Source organism: Zootermopsis nevadensis, unplaced genomic scaffold (assembly GCF_977971745.1).
Source record: "Zootermopsis nevadensis isolate Lab colony 2312 unplaced genomic scaffold, Znev_1.0 Znev_ptg000007l, whole genome shotgun sequence".
NCBI classification, from domain to species: domain Eukaryota; kingdom Metazoa; phylum Arthropoda; class Insecta; order Blattodea; family Termopsidae; genus Zootermopsis; species Zootermopsis nevadensis.
Window position 1 is genome coordinate 7503291 of NW_028259139.1, and position 20387 is coordinate 7523677.

Genomic DNA, 20387 nt, shown 5'->3' on the forward strand with positions numbered 1-20387 from the left:
CATATGGCGTTCTTAGGTGACCTCAGCACCAAGTGACACCAGAGAGGTCATTAGTCGTGTAGAAGCGATATTAAATCTCTCTCAATTGGTAACACGTGATAAGTCATAAATCGCTGTCACGGTGACAGCTTACAAAACAGAAGAATGGAAAGCAAGCTACGATTTAGCAATTACAAAACCGTACCAGAAAGTCACATATTTTAAAACAGCCTCTCAGAGGCTGTTAAATTCCCATTCCAAAATCCTGGAACACGCACACGAAGTGTGTAAACATACTACTGACTCATCCTGTGTATATATATATATATATATATATATATATATATATATACATACTACTTTTAATGTTCCAGGGGTTTCTACAACCCCTTCTGACAGATTTTACAAAAGACCACTTCATCCAGGGTCAGCTTTCCTGTCACGAACGTATTGTAATAACGCAAATATTTTTAAGTTTGATTTCAAAGTCTCTACGATAAAATTTCGCTGAACAAATATAATAAAGTTTGTTTTTAACAAATACCTCCAAGCAATTCGGACTAAAAGTTCCGACAGAAAGATACGTTGACCCTTTGTAACATTCGTTGCTTGCCAAAAACAATTTCTTATTTGCTTTCAGAACTGGGGACTTCAAATAAAATTTGTGCAGCCCCGCGATGAGGGTTGGTACGAATGTCAGGTGTCCACTCACCCACCAACAAGCATATTCGTGGAGCTCAGGGTCATAGGTGAGTACGCACAGACTTTTTGACTTTGGATATTTACCAGCCCCAATTTCTGACTTGTCACTGAAGTTTGTATTGTATCAACTTTGCAATTCTGTGATGGCAAACCGTTAAGTTGTTATGTGCAAAAGTACTTTTACGGGGAACTTCGACGCTACATAGTCTGTTTCTGGAAAAGCGTCGTAAAATAAACTATAAACAAAATGCACGAGTATTCATTGATCCATCTTACTAACTCATTATTACTTACAGACTACACTGGAGTTATTACTTGAATACAGTGTGTCCGAAAAAGATGTATACACATATTCAATGAATATGAGTTGATCAAAACTTAATAGACACCACAATTTTGCTTATCTGAATCATGTAAAAAGACGGTGTAGACCACACTAGGCCCTCCTCGTAAACACACAACACACAGATAACAAGGTTCATATTCCGTATTATAATGTATATACACCTATTTGGGACACACTGTATATTACAGATGCTAACAGGTTCATTTTATATCTGCTGACTAATTAACCCACTAAGTTTTTCTAATGTAAATATCTTGTAATAAAATATAATAAAATAAGAAAAGAAACACAGTAAAATATTTATATATTTTATCGGTGATCTACTTGTGTGTCTATGTTGTGGTTATACACAATAGTTGCTATTATTTCGTTAAATTTTATTACTACATATTCACGTGGTAAAATGTCACTGGCATTTATGAGGAAAACGAAGTAAAGAGTTGCTACAAAGTCCCCCTGAAGGGTCATTACAGCTTATCTGTGTGTTCCATTCTTTTATACGCACATTTTGATTTGTTTACGTGTTCTTTAAGTAATTTTCTTCCATGTTAAGGCTGGATGTATTAAAAAGAATCTCTAGGTTCTCTTTGGGTCTTGATTTGTTAAACGCAGTTGCAAAGGGATTTTGAGTCTACTTTGAAAAATGAACTTCATGACGTTTCCAGACGTGTTGTTCAAGAACTGATTCCAATGTAGTGCTATAATTATGCAATACCGCAACAGCGCAATAGACACTGGGAGTTGTGGAATAAGAGACGGCATAGTCGAACCGTTAGTCTCTGAGTTACTTAACGACGCATTCCTTTGCTGAGATTATATAACGTCGAATAACAGGATGATCTATGATGTAAAACGCGGTCATAGCCAGTTTCAAGGTACTTACCCGGAATTTGCCTGGAGAGACAGAGAAGAACACGAAAAACCTCGGGCAGAATATCCAGTTTATTTGTCGAGTCTGGGTCGAGGTGTGCCAACCATTAACACATGACCTGGAAATAAATCGATACTTAAGCTTAAAATCCTCCAGAATCAGCATAATCGTAATAATTATCAAATGAGATTGAATTTCCCTGAAAATTGAAGCAAGTATTACAGCGAAATATATGGAATGAACGTCATAATCATATGAGAAATGGTGATTTTGACTTCAAATTATGTCAACAATCCTAATTCAGCACATCTATATGACATTTCCATGATAATTATCAGTAATAATAATCTTAAAAGCTCCACTGTCCCCGGAAACATTATCGTAGGGCCTTGAATGATAGATATCTTTCGAGGTCTTACAACAATGTTATTATAAACAGTTTCAACTGAATCATAGTTGATATTGTTGTGGAGCAGAGTGGTTATTTTATCACCACCACCATCGTAACGGCATACAGAGTGAGATATTTTAATACATGAATAAACAAGAAGTGGCATAGAAGTTACACCTGTGTGAGGATAAGAAGGTAAAACGATATTACTATAGTGCTGACATATATTCTGAGTTCAAAACCTTTGGCTCTAATACTGAAACGTCTATTAATCAGCACCACTCTCTCCCCTAACATGTGCGATGTCACTTCCTGGGATATTCTTGGCTCCATCTCCTCATTTATTTTAAACCCCACATTACATTACCTGTGCTGCATGCGGATTTGATGTATTTTGTTCAAAGCACACGTGTACAGTCAAGGACTTGAGTTGGAAAGTCAACGACGGATCCGTCCAGCTGTAGCGCGACCGAGTGAACAGAGCTCATTTTTGTAACACCGCACATCTGATAGCTCCCAGTTAATAAATCGATTGTAAGGTTCTGAGTTGTAGAGGCTTTCAGTCTTGAAGGCGGCTACCAACGTTTCTGAGAAAGATTTTAATTTAAATCTGAAGAGGTGACACGGTTCTCCAAAACTTTGACATTCCTGGATTAAAATCTGTCCCGAAAACCGGCTCACTGACTGAGGATTTTCGTGGTTTTCTTAAGTCCCTCCAGGCAAATGTCGGAATAGTACCTCGCATTAGGCCAAGACGGCTTCCGGTCCAGACAATTTTATCTGATATATGAGGTCTCCACGGCAGTGAGGATGATGATGTTATTTTTGGGTTTTCGGGAAATGTGGATTCCGAAGTAGGCACCGACGTTTCGAAAAAAATACTATCTCTATCTTCAGGGCTCAATTTTATCATTCGATCCTATATAATATTAGCTATAGACATCATCCTTAAATGAACCATAAATAAATTGAGCACAAACCATCAGTTTGAAGCGAGTGTTTGTAATCTAATTTAAGGACCTGCCTGAGTAAACCATGAGGTTTATCAATCTACGAGAATGTCTGACAGGCCAGATCGAACCGGTTATTGCCAAAATATGTCAGATTCATTTAACGACGTTCCTCATGTCCGTACTACATAGAGAATCGAGGAGGAACATTGTTAATAATGAACTGTGAAGGATGTTAAAGGAAGCGGTCGTGATCTATTTTAATATACTGTCAAGAAGTTTAATAAAAGAATAATAATACAACAAATTGAACTCTGAGTCGAGAATCGAACCTCTGAATGTTTTAAATACGAAGTTTGAGTGGCAACAGACAGATACGAGTATAAGGCGATGCCAGTTTGTGTGCCAAAAAGTATTTTCATACAGCACGTTCAAACTAAAATGTAAAAGTACACACTCTCAGTACTGTAGTAGTAAATAAATTACATCTATTCAAGAGTTTCAAGAGCGTAGCTGAATCTGCCTGAAGAATATACGTTCTTTTATACGTCCTGTTCCTCACAATGACACACTACACAACAAGCTTTATCCATTACACTCTCGTGGCTGGTACCAACAAGTTCCACACTTCATTGTAAAAAGAAACAGAACACAATACGCCTAATTTTTTACGTGGTCGAATGAATGTCGGGAGGTAGACAAGGAAAGTAATTTATTTCAAATTTCAACTGATCCTTCCTGTAACCAGAATTGGTTTCCGTTCTATTTACATAAATGGCGTTTTTCAAGAAATGTTCCATTTAATTTAACATGAATGTCTGTAAAGGTATAGTAGCTTATTCCAAGGACATAAAAAAATGAGAAATGGCGAAAGAATTGTGCAGTTTCAGTACACGAGCTGACAAACTATGGATCTTTAAAGGACAGAACGCACTACAAAGAACATCGCAGAAATTAACATGTGTAAGCTACCTGGACCCAAAAACCTGCAATGCCTTATAGCCAGTAGAATTAATAAAATCCTTCCACCATGATGCAGTGTTCATAATTATAAAATATTAAAGATATTATTAGTACCATTCACATCGGTAAACCAAGTTAATAATTTGCTTGAAGCCGGAACTCGTCTAATATTTATGAATTTAACCCGTACCACGAAGAAAACACGAAACATTGTCATTACGAAAATAAACCAGCTAAGTAAATAATCCCTGTTTAAACTGATAAACATACGAAACCCGTACATACAAATGTGACATTAGTGATCGTTAAAGCAGACAGCTTCGTTGCCGCTTTAAAGGGTTAATAATCATATACAAAAGTAAAGTTTCTGATCTTAAATTTATACTACTTTTAATTATTTGTCCTTTAGAAACATTTTATCTATTGCTTACTCCTTCCTTGCTTTCGTCTTTCTATTTTTATTTTTTAATCTTGTTTTAATTACTTATTCCTCTTTCCCTTCTTCCATGTTTTCGCTGTACCTCACTGAAGCCCTGATGTTCAGACGAAATTAATTTTTTACTTTTTACGTTCTCGTAAATTCTATCAACCACGATTAGGCTCCAACAGAGGCCATAGAATATAACACGAAAATTTTACTGTGTACTATAAATATGGCATGCATTTTACGGAAACAATTTTAAGCCATATCATGGGGCTTACACAGTAAAAGTTAAATGACTAATAAACAAAAGAAAAATGAACCGGTTATAAAACACTGTGTACTTCGTACAGAAGTACATTAAAAGCCGGTAGCATTAAGAAATGTTTACTAACTATAATGTACTCTTATTATAACTTTTAGATGTTCGCGGTAGTACTGAGCGTACAAATTATAACTTCTACACCTAGTACTTTGCCTCACAATTACAACTTTGAAAGCTGTACATTTCCGGGGATTAATGACCTCAGCAGGAAGATGTTCAATTCTGTGCATGAACGGTGAGAGATCAAATTTTTAATTGCTAACCTGATCCACGGACGTTCACTTCAAAACACTCTACCCTGACGAGAAAAATAGCATGCATGAGTACTCGTGTACTCGAATTACGAGGGGAGTAAAAAAGTGAAAGACAATATTAGAATATTTTTGTTGTATAATTGTCAGCACTAACGAGTTCTGATATAATGCAGCCTAAGATGAGACAGTAACATGTTGCAAGTGTGGTTCAGCTGTTGTCAATATACGTCTATCTTAATGTAGTAAAACATACATCACAGACAATCAAACATTTTTTCAGACAAAAGTTTCAGGTGTTATTAAAGCTATATATTGTTATGTATTCATTCTTTGTCCGATGACTCGTCTTCAAGAAGATTGGTAAATGACGTTTGAGGTACGCGGACGATTGAAACAATTTCTTCCAGTACTAGTTTTGAAACGTAGAGCAGGAATTTGGAATAATCCTGTATATCGTTCCCAATAAAATTTCTAATTTGTTTATTCTTAACCAAAATTATTAAAGTCGAATACTTCCCTTTTATATAACCAGCACGCGAACTTACGCTAAATTAGATACATAGCAGGGATGGATCTTTGTAATGTTAAGACTTAGAAAATCCAAGAACATCAACCACGCCTAGCAATTCATATCTGTCAGAGCGACACTTTGCATGACAAATTAAGGAAACATTATTTCCAGTAGCTGTCTGTGAAGATGCTAATATCACGTTAGGCTAGAGTTACAAATTATTGAACCGAGAGATATGATTATTACAAAGTAAGCAGCCTGAGTTCTATCGCAAAATCTTTCCTTTATTTTAACATTATTCTTAAGTGTAGGGGATTGAAACCAATGATTTTTTGTGTGTGTGTGTGTGCGTACGTGTACATTTTCTGTTACTTATGGAATATTTTCGATTAATGAACTAACGGGCTGGGCTTAAAAGGATTTCATGTTTAATTTAATTTTTGCGTAGAAAGTTGCAACATCATATTCTTCCAATAATTCTCAGGTTTATTTTATTTTCTTAGCTGTGAAACATAAATGTTTTCTCGAAGAATAAGCTATCAATGAAATCATATCCTCTGCTTTTCCTCCACTTCCCGTCATAAATAGGTAATTTTATGCATGTACCGGCGTCAAAATCTCCTCTCCAGCCTCTTTTTAGTCTCCCTTCTTCTAATTATCAACAATAATTACAAGTGATATTCTAATTTAAAGTGTGGTTGGAAAATACATTAAAGTTTGGACACATAAAAGACCAACAGAATCGATGATAATATTAAAACGGATCTGAAGAGATACAAGAGCTGACTTCGAGTGGCTGGTGTGCTGTGGTGGAAATCTGGTAATGGCGATGTTAATTCTCTTCAGGTTCTTATAGAAATTAACTAGTTTTGTCACTTTCTTAAAACGAATAAGCACTTGAGTTTACAACACTATTTCTGCTCTTACAAGTTTAAGGGCCATGACACGCTTACATTTCATTACGTGAATAATTTTTATCTCTACGGTTCCACCAGTCTCAAGAAATTGCGTGCGTAACCGAATCTTTAAAGTGTTTCTGAGTTCAGAACTCCTTATCGGAATGACACATAAGAAGGATTTATCTCAGTTTCCTGAAATTAGTAATTTGCCACCTGTTTTTCGGATAAGGGCGGAATAATCTGAAACGTGCTTCACACTAAATTATGAAGATTCTTTTTCAAATATCACAACATTCTGCCTAGATAGGCCGCACGCGAATCTGCTTTTACCGGCCCAAGGACACGACAAAGTGCTTGTAAAAGTAACTAAGATATATTTCTCCCTCACTCAAGATTTCTGAACCTTTGTGTATTTCATTTTCTTTACACCCTAAAGAAAAATTACTCGGCCTCCTTATAAGACGCTTTCCACCTGGCAAAACTACAGACAAACTACTGAATAGATGTATGGCTGAACTCTTAAATGTGAAACTCAGACGTAACAAGAGATGATGGCTGTCTTCTGATATGTTTCGGTATGTAGTCTGGTATGAATTTTCCGACGTTTCAGAGGCACATGCTGCCTCCATTATCAGGCGAAGAGAAAGCTATGCGCGATAAATTTTGACTACTTTTAAGCGTAACACATCCCAAACGTTGGCCAAATTCTACCATACTATACGTAGTAGCATCCCAGAATACAATAATCTTTGTACTCGTGAGAACAAGAAATCTCATCTATAGTAACAACTGTCACTAATACAGGTCCTATTAAATAACTAATTAACTACAGTTCTTCATGAAAAACTAATAGTTTCCCAAGTAGTAAAAAAAATACTCTATTTTGCATGGAATCCGAAAGTTAGTTATTAAACAGCTACCAGCAAGAAGCCTAATACAGTCTTTTGTTGGGCCATTTTCTGCATGACATAATTCTGTACAAACTTCTCCTCTTCATTATCCAAGCTATCAAACTATTTGCCCAACTCATTGCAAGTTGACTACTACAGCTGGTTACTCTAGATATATTTAAGTGCTTGAGAACGTCAGAAAAGCCAGTTAGAGACAAGCACCAGAAAATAAAGCAACATAAAACAATACAGTAAAATGCAATAACAACTTCAGACAACACAAGAAAAGGAACCACATAAATAAAAGTTATCTTCAATATTAGTACCAGCATATATGTGTGTTATGCACAAATTATTATAATCGTTTCTACGATAACTTTATTGAGGAATTCAAATAAATATATTCTTAAATATTTGTAACCGTTGCCATAGTAACGTTAGTTTCGCATTACTGCCTTCTATTTCGGACTAACAGCTGTAAAAGTTCCATATTTGTTTCAGTGTTTTAATATTAACCCCTGAAAGGCCTTGTTGAAAATGGAAGGATAATATTAAAATATATCTTAAAACACATGATGTGTACAGTATTATAAAACTCAGGACAGGGACGAATGACAGGCTTTTGTGAACACGGTAATGAACGATATTTATCTATAAAGGGCAAAACATTTCTTGACCAAATGCAGTTCAGTAAGTATAGCATTCAAATAAAAGGATGGTCGGAACGAATGTATAAGGACGCGGCTTTGGACTGTTTTAAAATCATTATGCAGAAACTGAAGTCATAGCAGTCTATCTTCGGGCCGAGAAAAAAGCAGGGTCGATGGACAGTGAGGTTTTGTAGAAACACACTGCTTCAGGGTGGACGATAATCGCTCTTGAGCTGTTTTACGTTGAAACAGACGTTCGTAGATTGAAATTTCAAGTGACAGGATGTCAGCTTGACGTTATGCGTTGTTGCAGAAGCGGCAGCCGAGATTCTGGGAGCGCCGGACCTGCATATTAAGAGCGGCAGCAAACTACGGCTTGTCTGCACACTTCGCCAGAGCACGGAGGCGCCCGTGTACGTGTTCTGGTATCACGAGGACCATATGATCAACTACGACAAGGACCGCGGCGTGGAGGTACGCAACGACCGCTCCAGCAGTGTTCTCGTCGTGGCTGAGGCGCAGAAGAGTGACTCTGGTAATTACTCATGCGTGCCATCCAACGCGCGACCTGCCAGCATCAATGTTCACGTACTCAACGGTAAGACCATCAACTCTTTACCATCCACGGAATCCGGCTAACACTTAAAGACGATCGGTAACTATATGTACCATCGGCTTTGACAACCGGTAATGCTGCATCTTGTATCTGTGGGCTTTGTTCGGTTATCATCGTAAACATCGATTATTTCCTTAAACACCACCAACAAGCTGATCTTTTTTAATGGTGTAGTGCTGTGTTTTCTTCGCGGTACGGGCTGAATTATTAAATACTGTTTCAAAATAGCTTTCGTTTCTCAAAGGGTTAATAACATTCAATATCAATAAAATAAGCATAATATATACATATTTCTTACTTGCTGGTATTCTACTATGTTTTGTATCCAATCGTAGTTTTTTTGACACTTCTTTGCGAGTCGTACATAGAATGAATACGTTGAGGGTTTGTCTGTCAGCAGGTTTAACCTTTGAAACCGTGGACACTTTTTGATTAATTTTGGTGTTTGCATCGCAAACTGAAATATATTGGACAAATTTAATTGTGCTGCCTTCCGGCATTATTAAACCTCAAATTTACTTATGTACAAATTTAACTACAATTTCCCAAAATGAGACATAGGTATAATAATAAGCTGTAATTAAATCTCATTAAAACCTAGAACCCTTGTCCGAAATATATTTCGAACTGGTAAATATTTAGAGGAAAAGAAGGAAAAATACTTTTACTTTCTTTTGTTTGCGCATGATTCCGACCTTAGTTAGCTTTTTGGTTGGTTAGTTGATTAGTTTTACATCCACACTGAAAGCCGTACAAGAATTGTCTTTATCAAGTTCAACAAAATTCTTCCAACATAACAAGAAGAAAACGAAATATGGGACGACCTTACAAAAGATGTGTGTTTGAAAGATAAAATACACATAGGAGATGAGTAAATTAGATGAGATTAGATTTTACTAAAACAATTACTCCAATTTCTATTTTAAAGACAAATGATCTGAAATTCTGCACGAATATTGTCCTGTATATTCAAGAAATAAATACGTATTTTACTACACTTGAGAAATATCTAAGTACTTATCTAATTTTCTTATAAATTTATCAGGTTCTATTATTGCATGCTGTGTCTCAGGAGAGGAAATTGTCTTAAAGCACAGAATCTAAAATTATCTAATTGTTCTATAACTTCCCCAACTCCATAACCATTTCTCATACCTATTCATATTGGCCTCTCCAAATCTCGTTTCGCTAAACCAACAGCTACGGTTACACGCAAGGTGTAAGCGTAATTTAGTTCCCAGTCTCTGGTTCAGGAAGCCTGTACTGATGGAGATTATAACTTATAAACCAGTGGACAGGTTCATTTAGGACGACAACAAACGTCAAGACAGTCGAGTTGTGGAGGTGAGGAATCTTCCGTCTAGAACTAATAAGTTACGTCCGACCAATTACGCGGAGATAAACTTCGCACGAAGTAAGAGACTTAATTGTAATTTCATTTCCAAGGCTTCGTGGAAATAAAGTTTCTGCTTGGGAAATCTAGCATCGTGTTAGTCTATCAGAGCGTGTGCCCATCTAATGATTCAGTTAACTGGACTATTTTTCGTGAAAATCGGTACGAACAGCAAAAATCTGAGGCAATGTTATCTAGGAAATTTTAAGTTCATTACCATAAACAAATTTAAATATGGTGACCATGTTATCTCCGGGAGGAACCATAGCGAGTCTATTCTTGAGGCATCATGACACTCGTTGAAAAAATTTGTTTGAATTCGGTAACTACTTAATTGTATAATTGGAAGACAGGATAATATTAAAAAATATGGTAGAAATGGCTGCTCTTCTGTATATGTTGATAATCCTTAAGCTTCCAAAGACGATGGATGACTTAATATATGATGCAATTAACATTTCAAATGATCATTTCTGAGTAATTTATAAATATAAATTATTTTAAAAGCAAAACTACGCTACAATATAAACAGGTCGGGGCCTTGACTCTATAGAAAATAATCGCCTAAATATTTATCATTATGTCAATTCATGACCAATTATGTTTTTGGCATTAAGTTATGTAACTTACCGTAAAACATAAGATTACTCTCTTATAAATTATCCAGCTACAGAATGCAAGGACGTTCATTTGAAAGCTGATAAAGTAGTTTTTCAACTGGTTAAGAATTTTCCTTCTGTAGAGAACACCGTGTTAACGGAAGCCCGTCACTGGACCCTACCCAGAGCCAAATAAGTCTTAATCCACTCTTAAAATATCAACGCCTACTTCCCCAAAGTTTTCTTCAATTTTTTCTAAAATTTTGTGTGAATCGGTCTTGTGTGCTACACGTTTTGTCCATCTCCCGCGAACTAACTCAAAAATCTTAATACAATTACGTGATCACTACCAATTTAAAACTCCTAACTGTGTGATATTCTGTATTTCCTTATTAGTCCCTCCCTCTTAGATAAAGTATTACAAGCTTAATTTATAGTCCTAAAATATTTGAAAAATTATGCCTACATAATGGGACTTTCATTACATTTTTACATTTGTGCCATTGTAGTTTACAAGCTAACATTTAAAGAGAAAAACGGATCTCAGTTTAGGCATTTTATTAAAATATCATTAATAACTGCAAACTGTTTCTATGTTAATGGACCTTTGAACAAAATGTAATCAAAATCCTGAATAGGAATATTGTATTTATTTTCAAAATAGTAACCAGAACGAATTTCGTTTGAAAAACGCAGGTATAAACACAGCAAATCAAATCTGTGTTAGAGAGTTCTATTGTTTGACGTCGTCTTTTATTTCAAATATGAGGATTATGGATTCGACCGAATTTCGTTTTCAAATTCCGAGTTATTATCCAGACGTAAATGTGTATTATGAAAATATTTGGCTGTACGTAATACTTTACAGATGCTAACTCTGACCATATCGATTGTTTATTTTTCATTACAATGTCGTTATCAGATCAAAAATTAACAGAAAATTAAAACGGATGTTTGCATCGTAGTTTATTTAACAGTATTGTATCACATACATTGACTATATTTTAAATAACTGAAATTAGGAATGAAAGGATAGTCACAAATGGCGAAGTTGGCCAGACTGTATCAACTGGAGTGACAATTTATTGTTCAGCGAATGTAAAATTCTGGTAACTTATGTTAGATTGTAGTTTTTGGGCAGAACAATGTTGGTGGATCATGAAACAGAGATTAATATTTTGCCAATAAAATGCTAGGAAATCCTTAGTTATTCAGACTAAAGTGTATGACGGCCTTAAATATTTTTCTACAGTTGACTGCAAGATTATGAGAACTAGACTGTAACATATTACTATTACTTTTATTTTATAGTTATTTACATTGTGCTGTGCTTGTATAATACCTTTTAGCCTATGTAGGCGAATAAAATAATTATGCAAGAAACACGCGTTTCGTTTTTATGTGTCGCTTTACTCCGAAACGTCGTTCAGACACGTACGACGACCGAGACGCGCTCAGAAAGTCACACAGCCTGAACTGTCCATTATTTATGTCTGATTTTCACCAAAACTGAATTGTGTCGACGAAATACTTAAATGAAATTCCTAGTATCGATACAAATTTATGATAATAATTTCAGCGGTTGTCGAATTGTTACATGCGGACAGAAATTGCGTAGCTAGATTGGGAATTCTTGCAACTTCGTTATAAACACGCCTAGAATTATGATCAGGAATGTAATTAATTCTCGAGTATTAAGGCGCCAATAAGCCTACAGCGTGACGAGCCAGACCGCTTAAAATAATCCGTTTGAATTATGGAATTTCGGTTAGGAACCCATCAACCGAATTACCACTACCTTCGTTTTTGTGTCCACTTTAAAAATTGTGCATAAATGGTTCCCGTAGGAACAGACACCGATTATTCTATGTGAACGCGCGCATGGTATGAGTTACACTGGCGAAGAGTTAAAAATATCTGACCCAACTGAAATACGTGACGGAAGTCATTATGTTTCAAACGGCCGCTTGTAATTTACGGCGAAATAGGCGGTAAAGCCAAGTATACTTCCATTTTGTACTAATAAAAGTGAGAGATTCGATATCAATATCTCGACGAGAGACACTGCAGAGATAAAATACCATCAAACCAAGTCTCATCTAGTTGTGACATAAAAGTAAACATTTTAGAAGTTCAGTCGCTTTAAATTTATTACATTTTCGACAAAATCAAGTATGAAAATAAATCTTAACAGCTTTTTAACGATGCTGTTAAACCGCATTAGTTACCATGCGAGTATAACATGGAACATTAAACATTAACCCACGAACTGAAAATAATTCAAATGAAATTTGAGGTTTTCATGGCAGATAGCATGATGATTATAATCTATACTAAGGTAATCGTCTAATCAGAAACGTCCCTTATCGGGCCACTCCCCCATCCTTCCCTATATTCATCCCTCTTCTTACCAACATCGCTAATTTAGCCCTGAAGATGAAAAAAATATATTCCTCCGAAATGTTTACATCTACAAACAAGTACACATGGCGTCAAAAAAGACCAACATCATCATGAAAGGAACATTTTAAGGTACTGTTCTAGGAATTACATGAATAAACTGAGGAAAAACACGAAACATAATAGTAAGCGTGGCTGTGTTCCGGTGAATACTCTAATCGGAACAGTATTAATAACCACTATACCATGAAATTCGACGAAATGGACAGGGAACTTTGTACAATGTCGGAATTTTGCAGGTGAGAGGGGGTTCAGAACTTTTATATAACATCAATATGTGACATGTACTGGACCGTGATTTATGTTACATCATAAATTCATCTCGGATCCTCTTCGGTCATATTTTACTCATTTGTTTTTATCAACGGTTAGTGTGTTCTTTTTTTGAGTTCATTATCCAAATGGATATCAATGGACGTCATACTTCCATTTGTATCCGAACGATGGATTATCCTTGATATTAAAATAAGTCTGGAGAGTAAATTGCGTTTCGGATGTAGGACATTACCCTCCAATATTAAAAGAGGTCTCTCAGGACGTCTGTAATCGCTTAATAGCTTTCTGATTCTGACACGTCAAAATGCTTAATGAACTGAAATACCAAGTTCCTTTAAACACTTAAATTATGTTTACATACCTTCGGTTTATTTGTGCAGGACTTTGGCCTATAAACGTTACAACACAAAAGAATAGCTTGCAGGTTTTGTGCACGGCTTTGGAAATGCATAACAGCATATTGCCTATCGAAGACTATGAACCAGTTTTGGGAATAAATTAATTAAACGATTAAAAGATAATTTAAACTATTTTACTGAGTGAATTTAACTTAATACGTTCCGTTATCTACAAGAAGGCCTCCCTCTGTTTGTTCTCACTGCATTTTTATCCATTAAACCCCCTCCCTCAGTACAGGGGAATTTCAAAAATTCTTACGAAGGCACAGTTAAGGAAAGATTTGAGTTTTTAATGGCGGTGATGATGATAATATTACTATTCTCGATTTTGGCGCCATGTATACTCAGTAGATACAAACGTTTCGGAGGAATAAACTTTTGTCATCTTCAGGGCTAAAATGGCGATGCTTTGAAGTAGAGGGATTTATATAGGGTTAATGAATAGAAGGCTGAAGGAGCGGGCCAATCAGGGACGAGGAATGAGAGAAGAGCTCCTAGTCCAGTTCGCCATTTCAACCCTGAAGAATGAGATTATGTTTCTCCGAAAAGTTGGAATTCCACTATGATGGCGCCAAAGCCCTGAAGAAGAATGACAACGTAAATTAAGATCCTCAGAATGGTGAATCAAACAATCAAAAGGCCTTTGCCATCATACTAAAAATATTTAATAAAGAGAGTGTAATTCGAATCCTCAAGCCCAGTGTTATTGGAAAATATAACGGCGCACGGATCGGCAAGGTAGCTAGCTACTACATTTAATTTCAAGATGACATTGGACAAAAAGCAAAGGCTTTGAGAATTACATAAAAGAGGCCAGATTTATTATTTCCGGCACGGAGTCCTGCATGTAAATTAGCTTCCCGATGTTGCAAGCCGCCGCGCTGTTGGTAAAGGAGGAAGGCAGGATACCATAATAGCAAATGAGATTCCATAATAGACTTCCTGAACGAACTAAGTCTTGAGAATGCATCTTAAGACTCACAGACGAGTGAGCGCTTTCTTTTTATCCTACCGACGCGTAAAATCCTCATGAACACAAACACACACAGACACGCACGCACGTTTCTAAAATCTGCTAATGCTGAAGTGGAATGTCGCAGTCGAAAGGTTCGCATGTCCTCGTATTTGAAAAGGCCCGAGTTCGAATTATGCCTATCCTGAAGGTTTTAGTGGTTGTATTAAATTGTCATACTCAAAATATATCAAAATATGCAACAATCCCTTCATTTTACATGCTTTTGATTCATCATTCACAAATGCCTTGACTTTTATAGCAATTAAATGTTCATTGCGATGTTTATAACAGCCTGTGACTGTACACTATCGTTAGATACAGTTGAATCCAGCCCACTACTACGTATCCATTTTAATATTATACTCCCATCTAATACCTGATCTTCTAAGCGGTCTCTTTCCTTCTGGTTTTCCTACTATAATTATTATCGGAGCAAACACACGATAACTTTCGTACTTATACAGGAAGAGTCCTTAATTGCTTGTTATCGGACTGTCAACTTTTGAAAAGGACTCTGATCCAGTATTTGAGTGTTAGAAAGACTTTTCTAATGTTCATTCGTTTTGACGGTTATGTGACAAAATTCTTTTAATTATACGACTAAATGTTTTATATTTTGAAGTATCAAAATTCCTAATATGATTTTCAATTAGGCCTATTCTATAAATTCGAAATCATTTTCCGAACGTCGCTATAACTGAGTGAAGTAACTTTGGGTCCCCAAAAAAGGCTGGACAGGTCTGGATATGCTAATTTATACTCAAATGTTAATGAAAACATCATCTTTGGCTTCTGCTTGTGCTTGTCATTTGGTTGGAGGCTCAATGTCAGTCAACACGTCTTACGAAGCTGAAGCTATGGCAATTAAGGTACGAGGAAAGCTTGTTACTGCTGGTTTTTTGTGCGTGAAATGAAAAGCCCTCACCTAAACACTTTGTTTTTTACGTATATCCACGATATTACGAATTTAAACTTTTGTAAATTTGGGGTTTCTAGACAAAGTAAAGATAGGTGTAGAAAATTAAACTTTGGGAAATCAATAAAAAAAATTTCCAGCATCTAAAAAGAATGACGTTTTATGTTGTATCAATGGATTCACATGTGCTGCAACACAGGGATATGTTTAATTACGTGGGTAGTTTACATTATCACAAATAAAACAAAAAACAAATTAATTTAACAAGTTGTTTTTGTTTGACAAACACAGAAGTACAAGCAAAAGAAAAAAAACGAGTGTATTTTACGACTGTTTTTTTATAGACGGAAGCGATATCTGCCGGAATAATGTTACCACTCTGATGAATGCAGGTTTAAACTATAAGATAGCAATACTGATTAAAAATGACCCATTTTAGACTAATGTGATTTTTCCCAACAGCCCTTCAATTGTCAATTTGTTATACATCAGCGAATGTTGGGTTTGGTTTCTTGGCAGGTTCCAACTAAAACTTCTGAAAGAAGAAGTCCTTTCAAGCTTCCGGCAGCCCACACTGGACATAGTCTAGGCAACTGTGTTGTCCAGGACTTTTTAGACTTAATGCAGACAATAGAGAAAAAATGTGGGCATAAATTTATAGCGCTAACACCTTCTACATTCCCACCGAATCTATCACTTCCTTATCGATAGTACTAGGTTCAAATCGCAAATATACTACTAGGATTATGTTCGTTTATTTTGGTTTATCCTGGGAAATACTACATTTATTTCTATATCAGAATTTAAAATCACCATTATCATTCGGCGCTATATAATTTGTGCAACTGAATGAGAGTTTTCGTATACATTTATCTTCTTGTTTCAGGCGAGAAGCCAGCGGCAATGCAACATGGGAGTAGAAGTTCGGCTCGCCGTTCAGTCCACACCGCACTGCCTCTTTGTACGAGCATGTGCGTCATACTTCTCTGGTCGACGCTAAAAGGCGTGTCGACCGATACTCTAGGACTCCCGACGCCAGTAACGACGACTATCAGATGAGATATATCACGACGTTTCAAAAAGTGCTTCATACGTGACGAACACATCTCTCGGGCTTCAGAGTAAACTTCAGTGCTTATCTGTCCTTCGTGATCAAGGTATCCATCAGATGTGTCATGTCCCACAGACAGTTCTGATACCCATGGGTCTCTTAGATCGTGGGGCATGTGAACGGAGCTCCAGACTGGATTTCATACTTCCAAAAATTCTTTATATATTCCTTATTTTATAAATAATAACTGTAAGTTCACGTTTAAAATTAACTACTTGGGACTGGAAATCAGAATATCCTAAGCAGCCCTACTGAATACTGTTTATGATACCAATATTCGTTGCCAAATGTGGAATAAACGCTGTATTACATTCTCCAACGTTCGAAACAGAACGGATAAGAAAGTACATATTTTGGTATCGTCTGATACTTCGCTATGGTGTTTGAACCCTTGAAGGGGCTGGAAATATGGACGTTTCCTTGAAATTAATATTCAGTAAAAATAATTGAATACTTCAATTACCTGCAGGTTCTTGAGAATATTTTGATTTATTAAATGCTTCACAAAGTTCCTATTGGATAACGGCAGTGTATTAAGAACATACAGCATCACAATATCATTAAACAAACCAGAATATCCATGAACGTTTGCCAAGATGGACTACACGATGCGGGATGGCTCTGTGCAATTAGGCTAAGCTCACGAGCAGAAATATAAGATACGAGCCGGAGTAAATAGAGGCCTAAATTTTTCTGTGAAGACAAAAAGCAAGTTATTGATTTGTATAGAATTTTTTTTCAGTGACGTGTCGTTTAACTGATCCATAAGTCTAATATTGGACTTTTATTCACGTATTAATTTATAAATGTTTAAAAACAGACGGCACTTCGTAAGCTGGCTCTGCTTCCGTTATTTACAGGACCCAACGGACAAGGCTGTATGGATTTTCCTGATGGTGAAAGCCGAGTCAGATTCCGAAACGTCTTACGATTTTAATTTTTTTTTAACTTCATAAACGGAGCAAAATGCCCAAGTACATTCTTGAGTTCAATAAATTACTGGATTTTGTCTCTACACATAATATTTTAAAATCCATTATAATGACCTGATAACCCAAACGTCCTTTTTGACATCTGTTAAATTTGCTCCAAGAAAGATTTTTTTCAATATAAAAAATGAGCAGACAGGAATTAAATACGTTCACGCTTCAAACTATGTCTACATTCATTTTATGATCACAAATTACAAATGTCTGCGTTATTTTTCTTGTGAATGTTACGTACGCTTATAATACGCTAACATTTCTCCTATTAGATTATCTTAATTAATTTTAAACATTTTCTGATGTGGCGCATTAACATGTACGGTTGTTGGTGTCACGATGAGATTTCTAACATACAAATTTGGTAGAATGCATACGAGAATCCCCGGACGTTTACAGACTTGCATACAATTTTGAGCTAAGATTGTTAGCAGTACAATTCACATCGTCTGAAGAACAGTTGACAGAAGACTGAGCCTTTGTTCATGTTCTCTACTGGGAGTCAGGCAACAGAGACATAACAAGAAGTAGAATGTATCGGCTTACAAACGGAAAGAAGGCCAAAGAATCAAATGCAGACGTAAAGCGATGGTCACGTGTTTCGTGAAACGTTTCCTTTCCAGACAAATACAATCAAACAGCAGACAGTTCCATCTACGTGTTTAAGTGACCGGACAAGACGCTAACACTAGAAACAAACTCTTCTATCGTAAATTCAAATTACATTATTAAACAAGAAAATATAGATGTGACAAGAAATTTGTTGTTATACGAAGGAAAAACTAAATACCCAACTCGATGTGTTACTTCGTTATTTCGGATCAGAACCAATAATTAGAATTAGAACAAATTATTGCTTAATTGGGTACAAATATATTTTCTAAAGTATTAAATAATTATTTTCTTACGATATAAATTAAAATGTTTTTACCCAGTTTCATTAAAATTGACGATATTACTATACATATCACAAAACGTTATTTTGTTTCATATTCGCAGTAGCACCTAACATATACGACATAATTTTAATCGAGGAAAAAAAAAAGAGGAAAATTTGCTGTAATATCTGATATTTGATTATTTGTTACATTTTAAACCCATCTACTTATTGCTTTCAAAATAAAATAATAACCTTGGTTTTTAAATATAACCTCGGGTTTTGAGGTCATACCCATTCAAGTCTGATATCTCTTAGTTTCTACTCACTTAACTTGTGATTAAATGGGAATTTAAATTTGGACTCAAACCAGAAAGATCTTTAAAAATGTCCTCGTACGACATTGAACACGCAACTGTAACCAATGACTGAAGCGGAGGAAAATATAGTGTCCTGCTAAATTTGATGAAATCGTGTGCCATCCATAATACGGTGATAAAAGTTTGAGTTTCAAGGATTGTTAAGATACCTACATAAAGCGTTTCTTCTTAATCCTTCTTCCAGAACTTATAATATAAGTAGTCTTAAGTACTTAAGTTACTGAAAAGACAGTGGCTCAGCCTGCAATGCCAGACGTTACAAATGCATGGTAATAAGACTGAACGTAAGTACCACGAAATGGGTCTAATTGCAGACCATGAATCTACTTTTATATATGCTGTTAATTTAATTTTTCTAATTCATTAAAAAAAGTAGATGGATCGTAAGTTGAGTCGGCCAAGGACAGGACAGGAGAAACTTTCGTAAATTTCGTGTTTCTTGTCATTTACAGGGACAAGGGACATTCCTAATTAACCCCAAGAGAAATTACATCAATATCCTTAATATTTCAATTTGTTATTGGCTGCTTATATCAATAAAAATGTCCGATAATAACATTATTATTAATATTATTATATTTGTCAATATCAATAAAATGTGCGGGTATAAATTCATGGTGGCACTTTATTACTTTGAAGTGAATTCCGTGCTTTTGTTAATCCTGCATCTCCCACAGTATCATGAATTATACCTCTCATTTTTGATCTGTTTTTTTCCAGATAGGTTCATTTTTTACAAATTATTTTCTACAGGAGTTTCTTAGGTACACTACACGTAGGTATTGGTCCGTTTAGCGGAGACCTGCAAAAGACGATACGTCGCTCAGGTGGTAATATACTCTCCGTATTTTATGGAGCCCGACTGTTCATTACTGTGTTCACAACAGCCAGCCACTAAGATTCTATCCTAAAACAAGATAATATAGGCCACACCCATCCACCAATGCGTTTCACACCTGATCCCTTCTTTTCTTTTTCAGGCTGAAATTCTTTATGCACCATTTATCTCCCCCGCTTTTCACACATCCCTCTCATCTGTCTCCTTATTTGATAAATTTTGGGAATAATACGAATTTTTAGGACATATTTTGTAGTTTCACCAGCCATCTACAAGTAGATTCTTGTACTCGTCAAATTTATAATTTAAATATTTCATCAAGGCTTACGATAAATTTGCCACAAATCAACTAAAAACTCATCAAACCCTGCAC

At 35.8% G+C, this 20387-nt stretch overlaps 1 protein-coding gene and 1 long non-coding RNA gene across 3 annotated transcripts in view; one reads left to right on the forward strand and one right to left on the reverse strand.

The window, feature by feature from the left end:
• LOC110828201 (uncharacterized) overlaps positions 1–19791 on the forward strand; it is a 128872-nt gene extending 109081 nt beyond the window's left edge. For both annotated transcript variants that reach the window (XM_022060692.2, XM_022060693.2), the window contains 3 exons: positions 620–728; positions 8466–8750; positions 16712–19791. In XM_022060692.2, coding sequence (XP_021916384.1) covers positions 620–728; positions 8466–8750; positions 16712–16884 — 567 coding nt within the window. In that variant the 3' untranslated portion in view covers positions 16885–19791. The remainder of the gene's footprint in view (positions 1–619; positions 729–8465; positions 8751–16711) is intronic.
• LOC147874597 (uncharacterized) overlaps positions 1–20387 on the reverse strand; it is a 137084-nt gene that overhangs the window by 45926 nt on the left and 70771 nt on the right. Inside the window, exon 2 of the long non-coding RNA XR_015533922.1 lies at positions 1911–2016. This is a non-coding gene — a long non-coding RNA (uncharacterized LOC147874597). The remainder of the gene's footprint in view (positions 1–1910; positions 2017–20387) is intronic.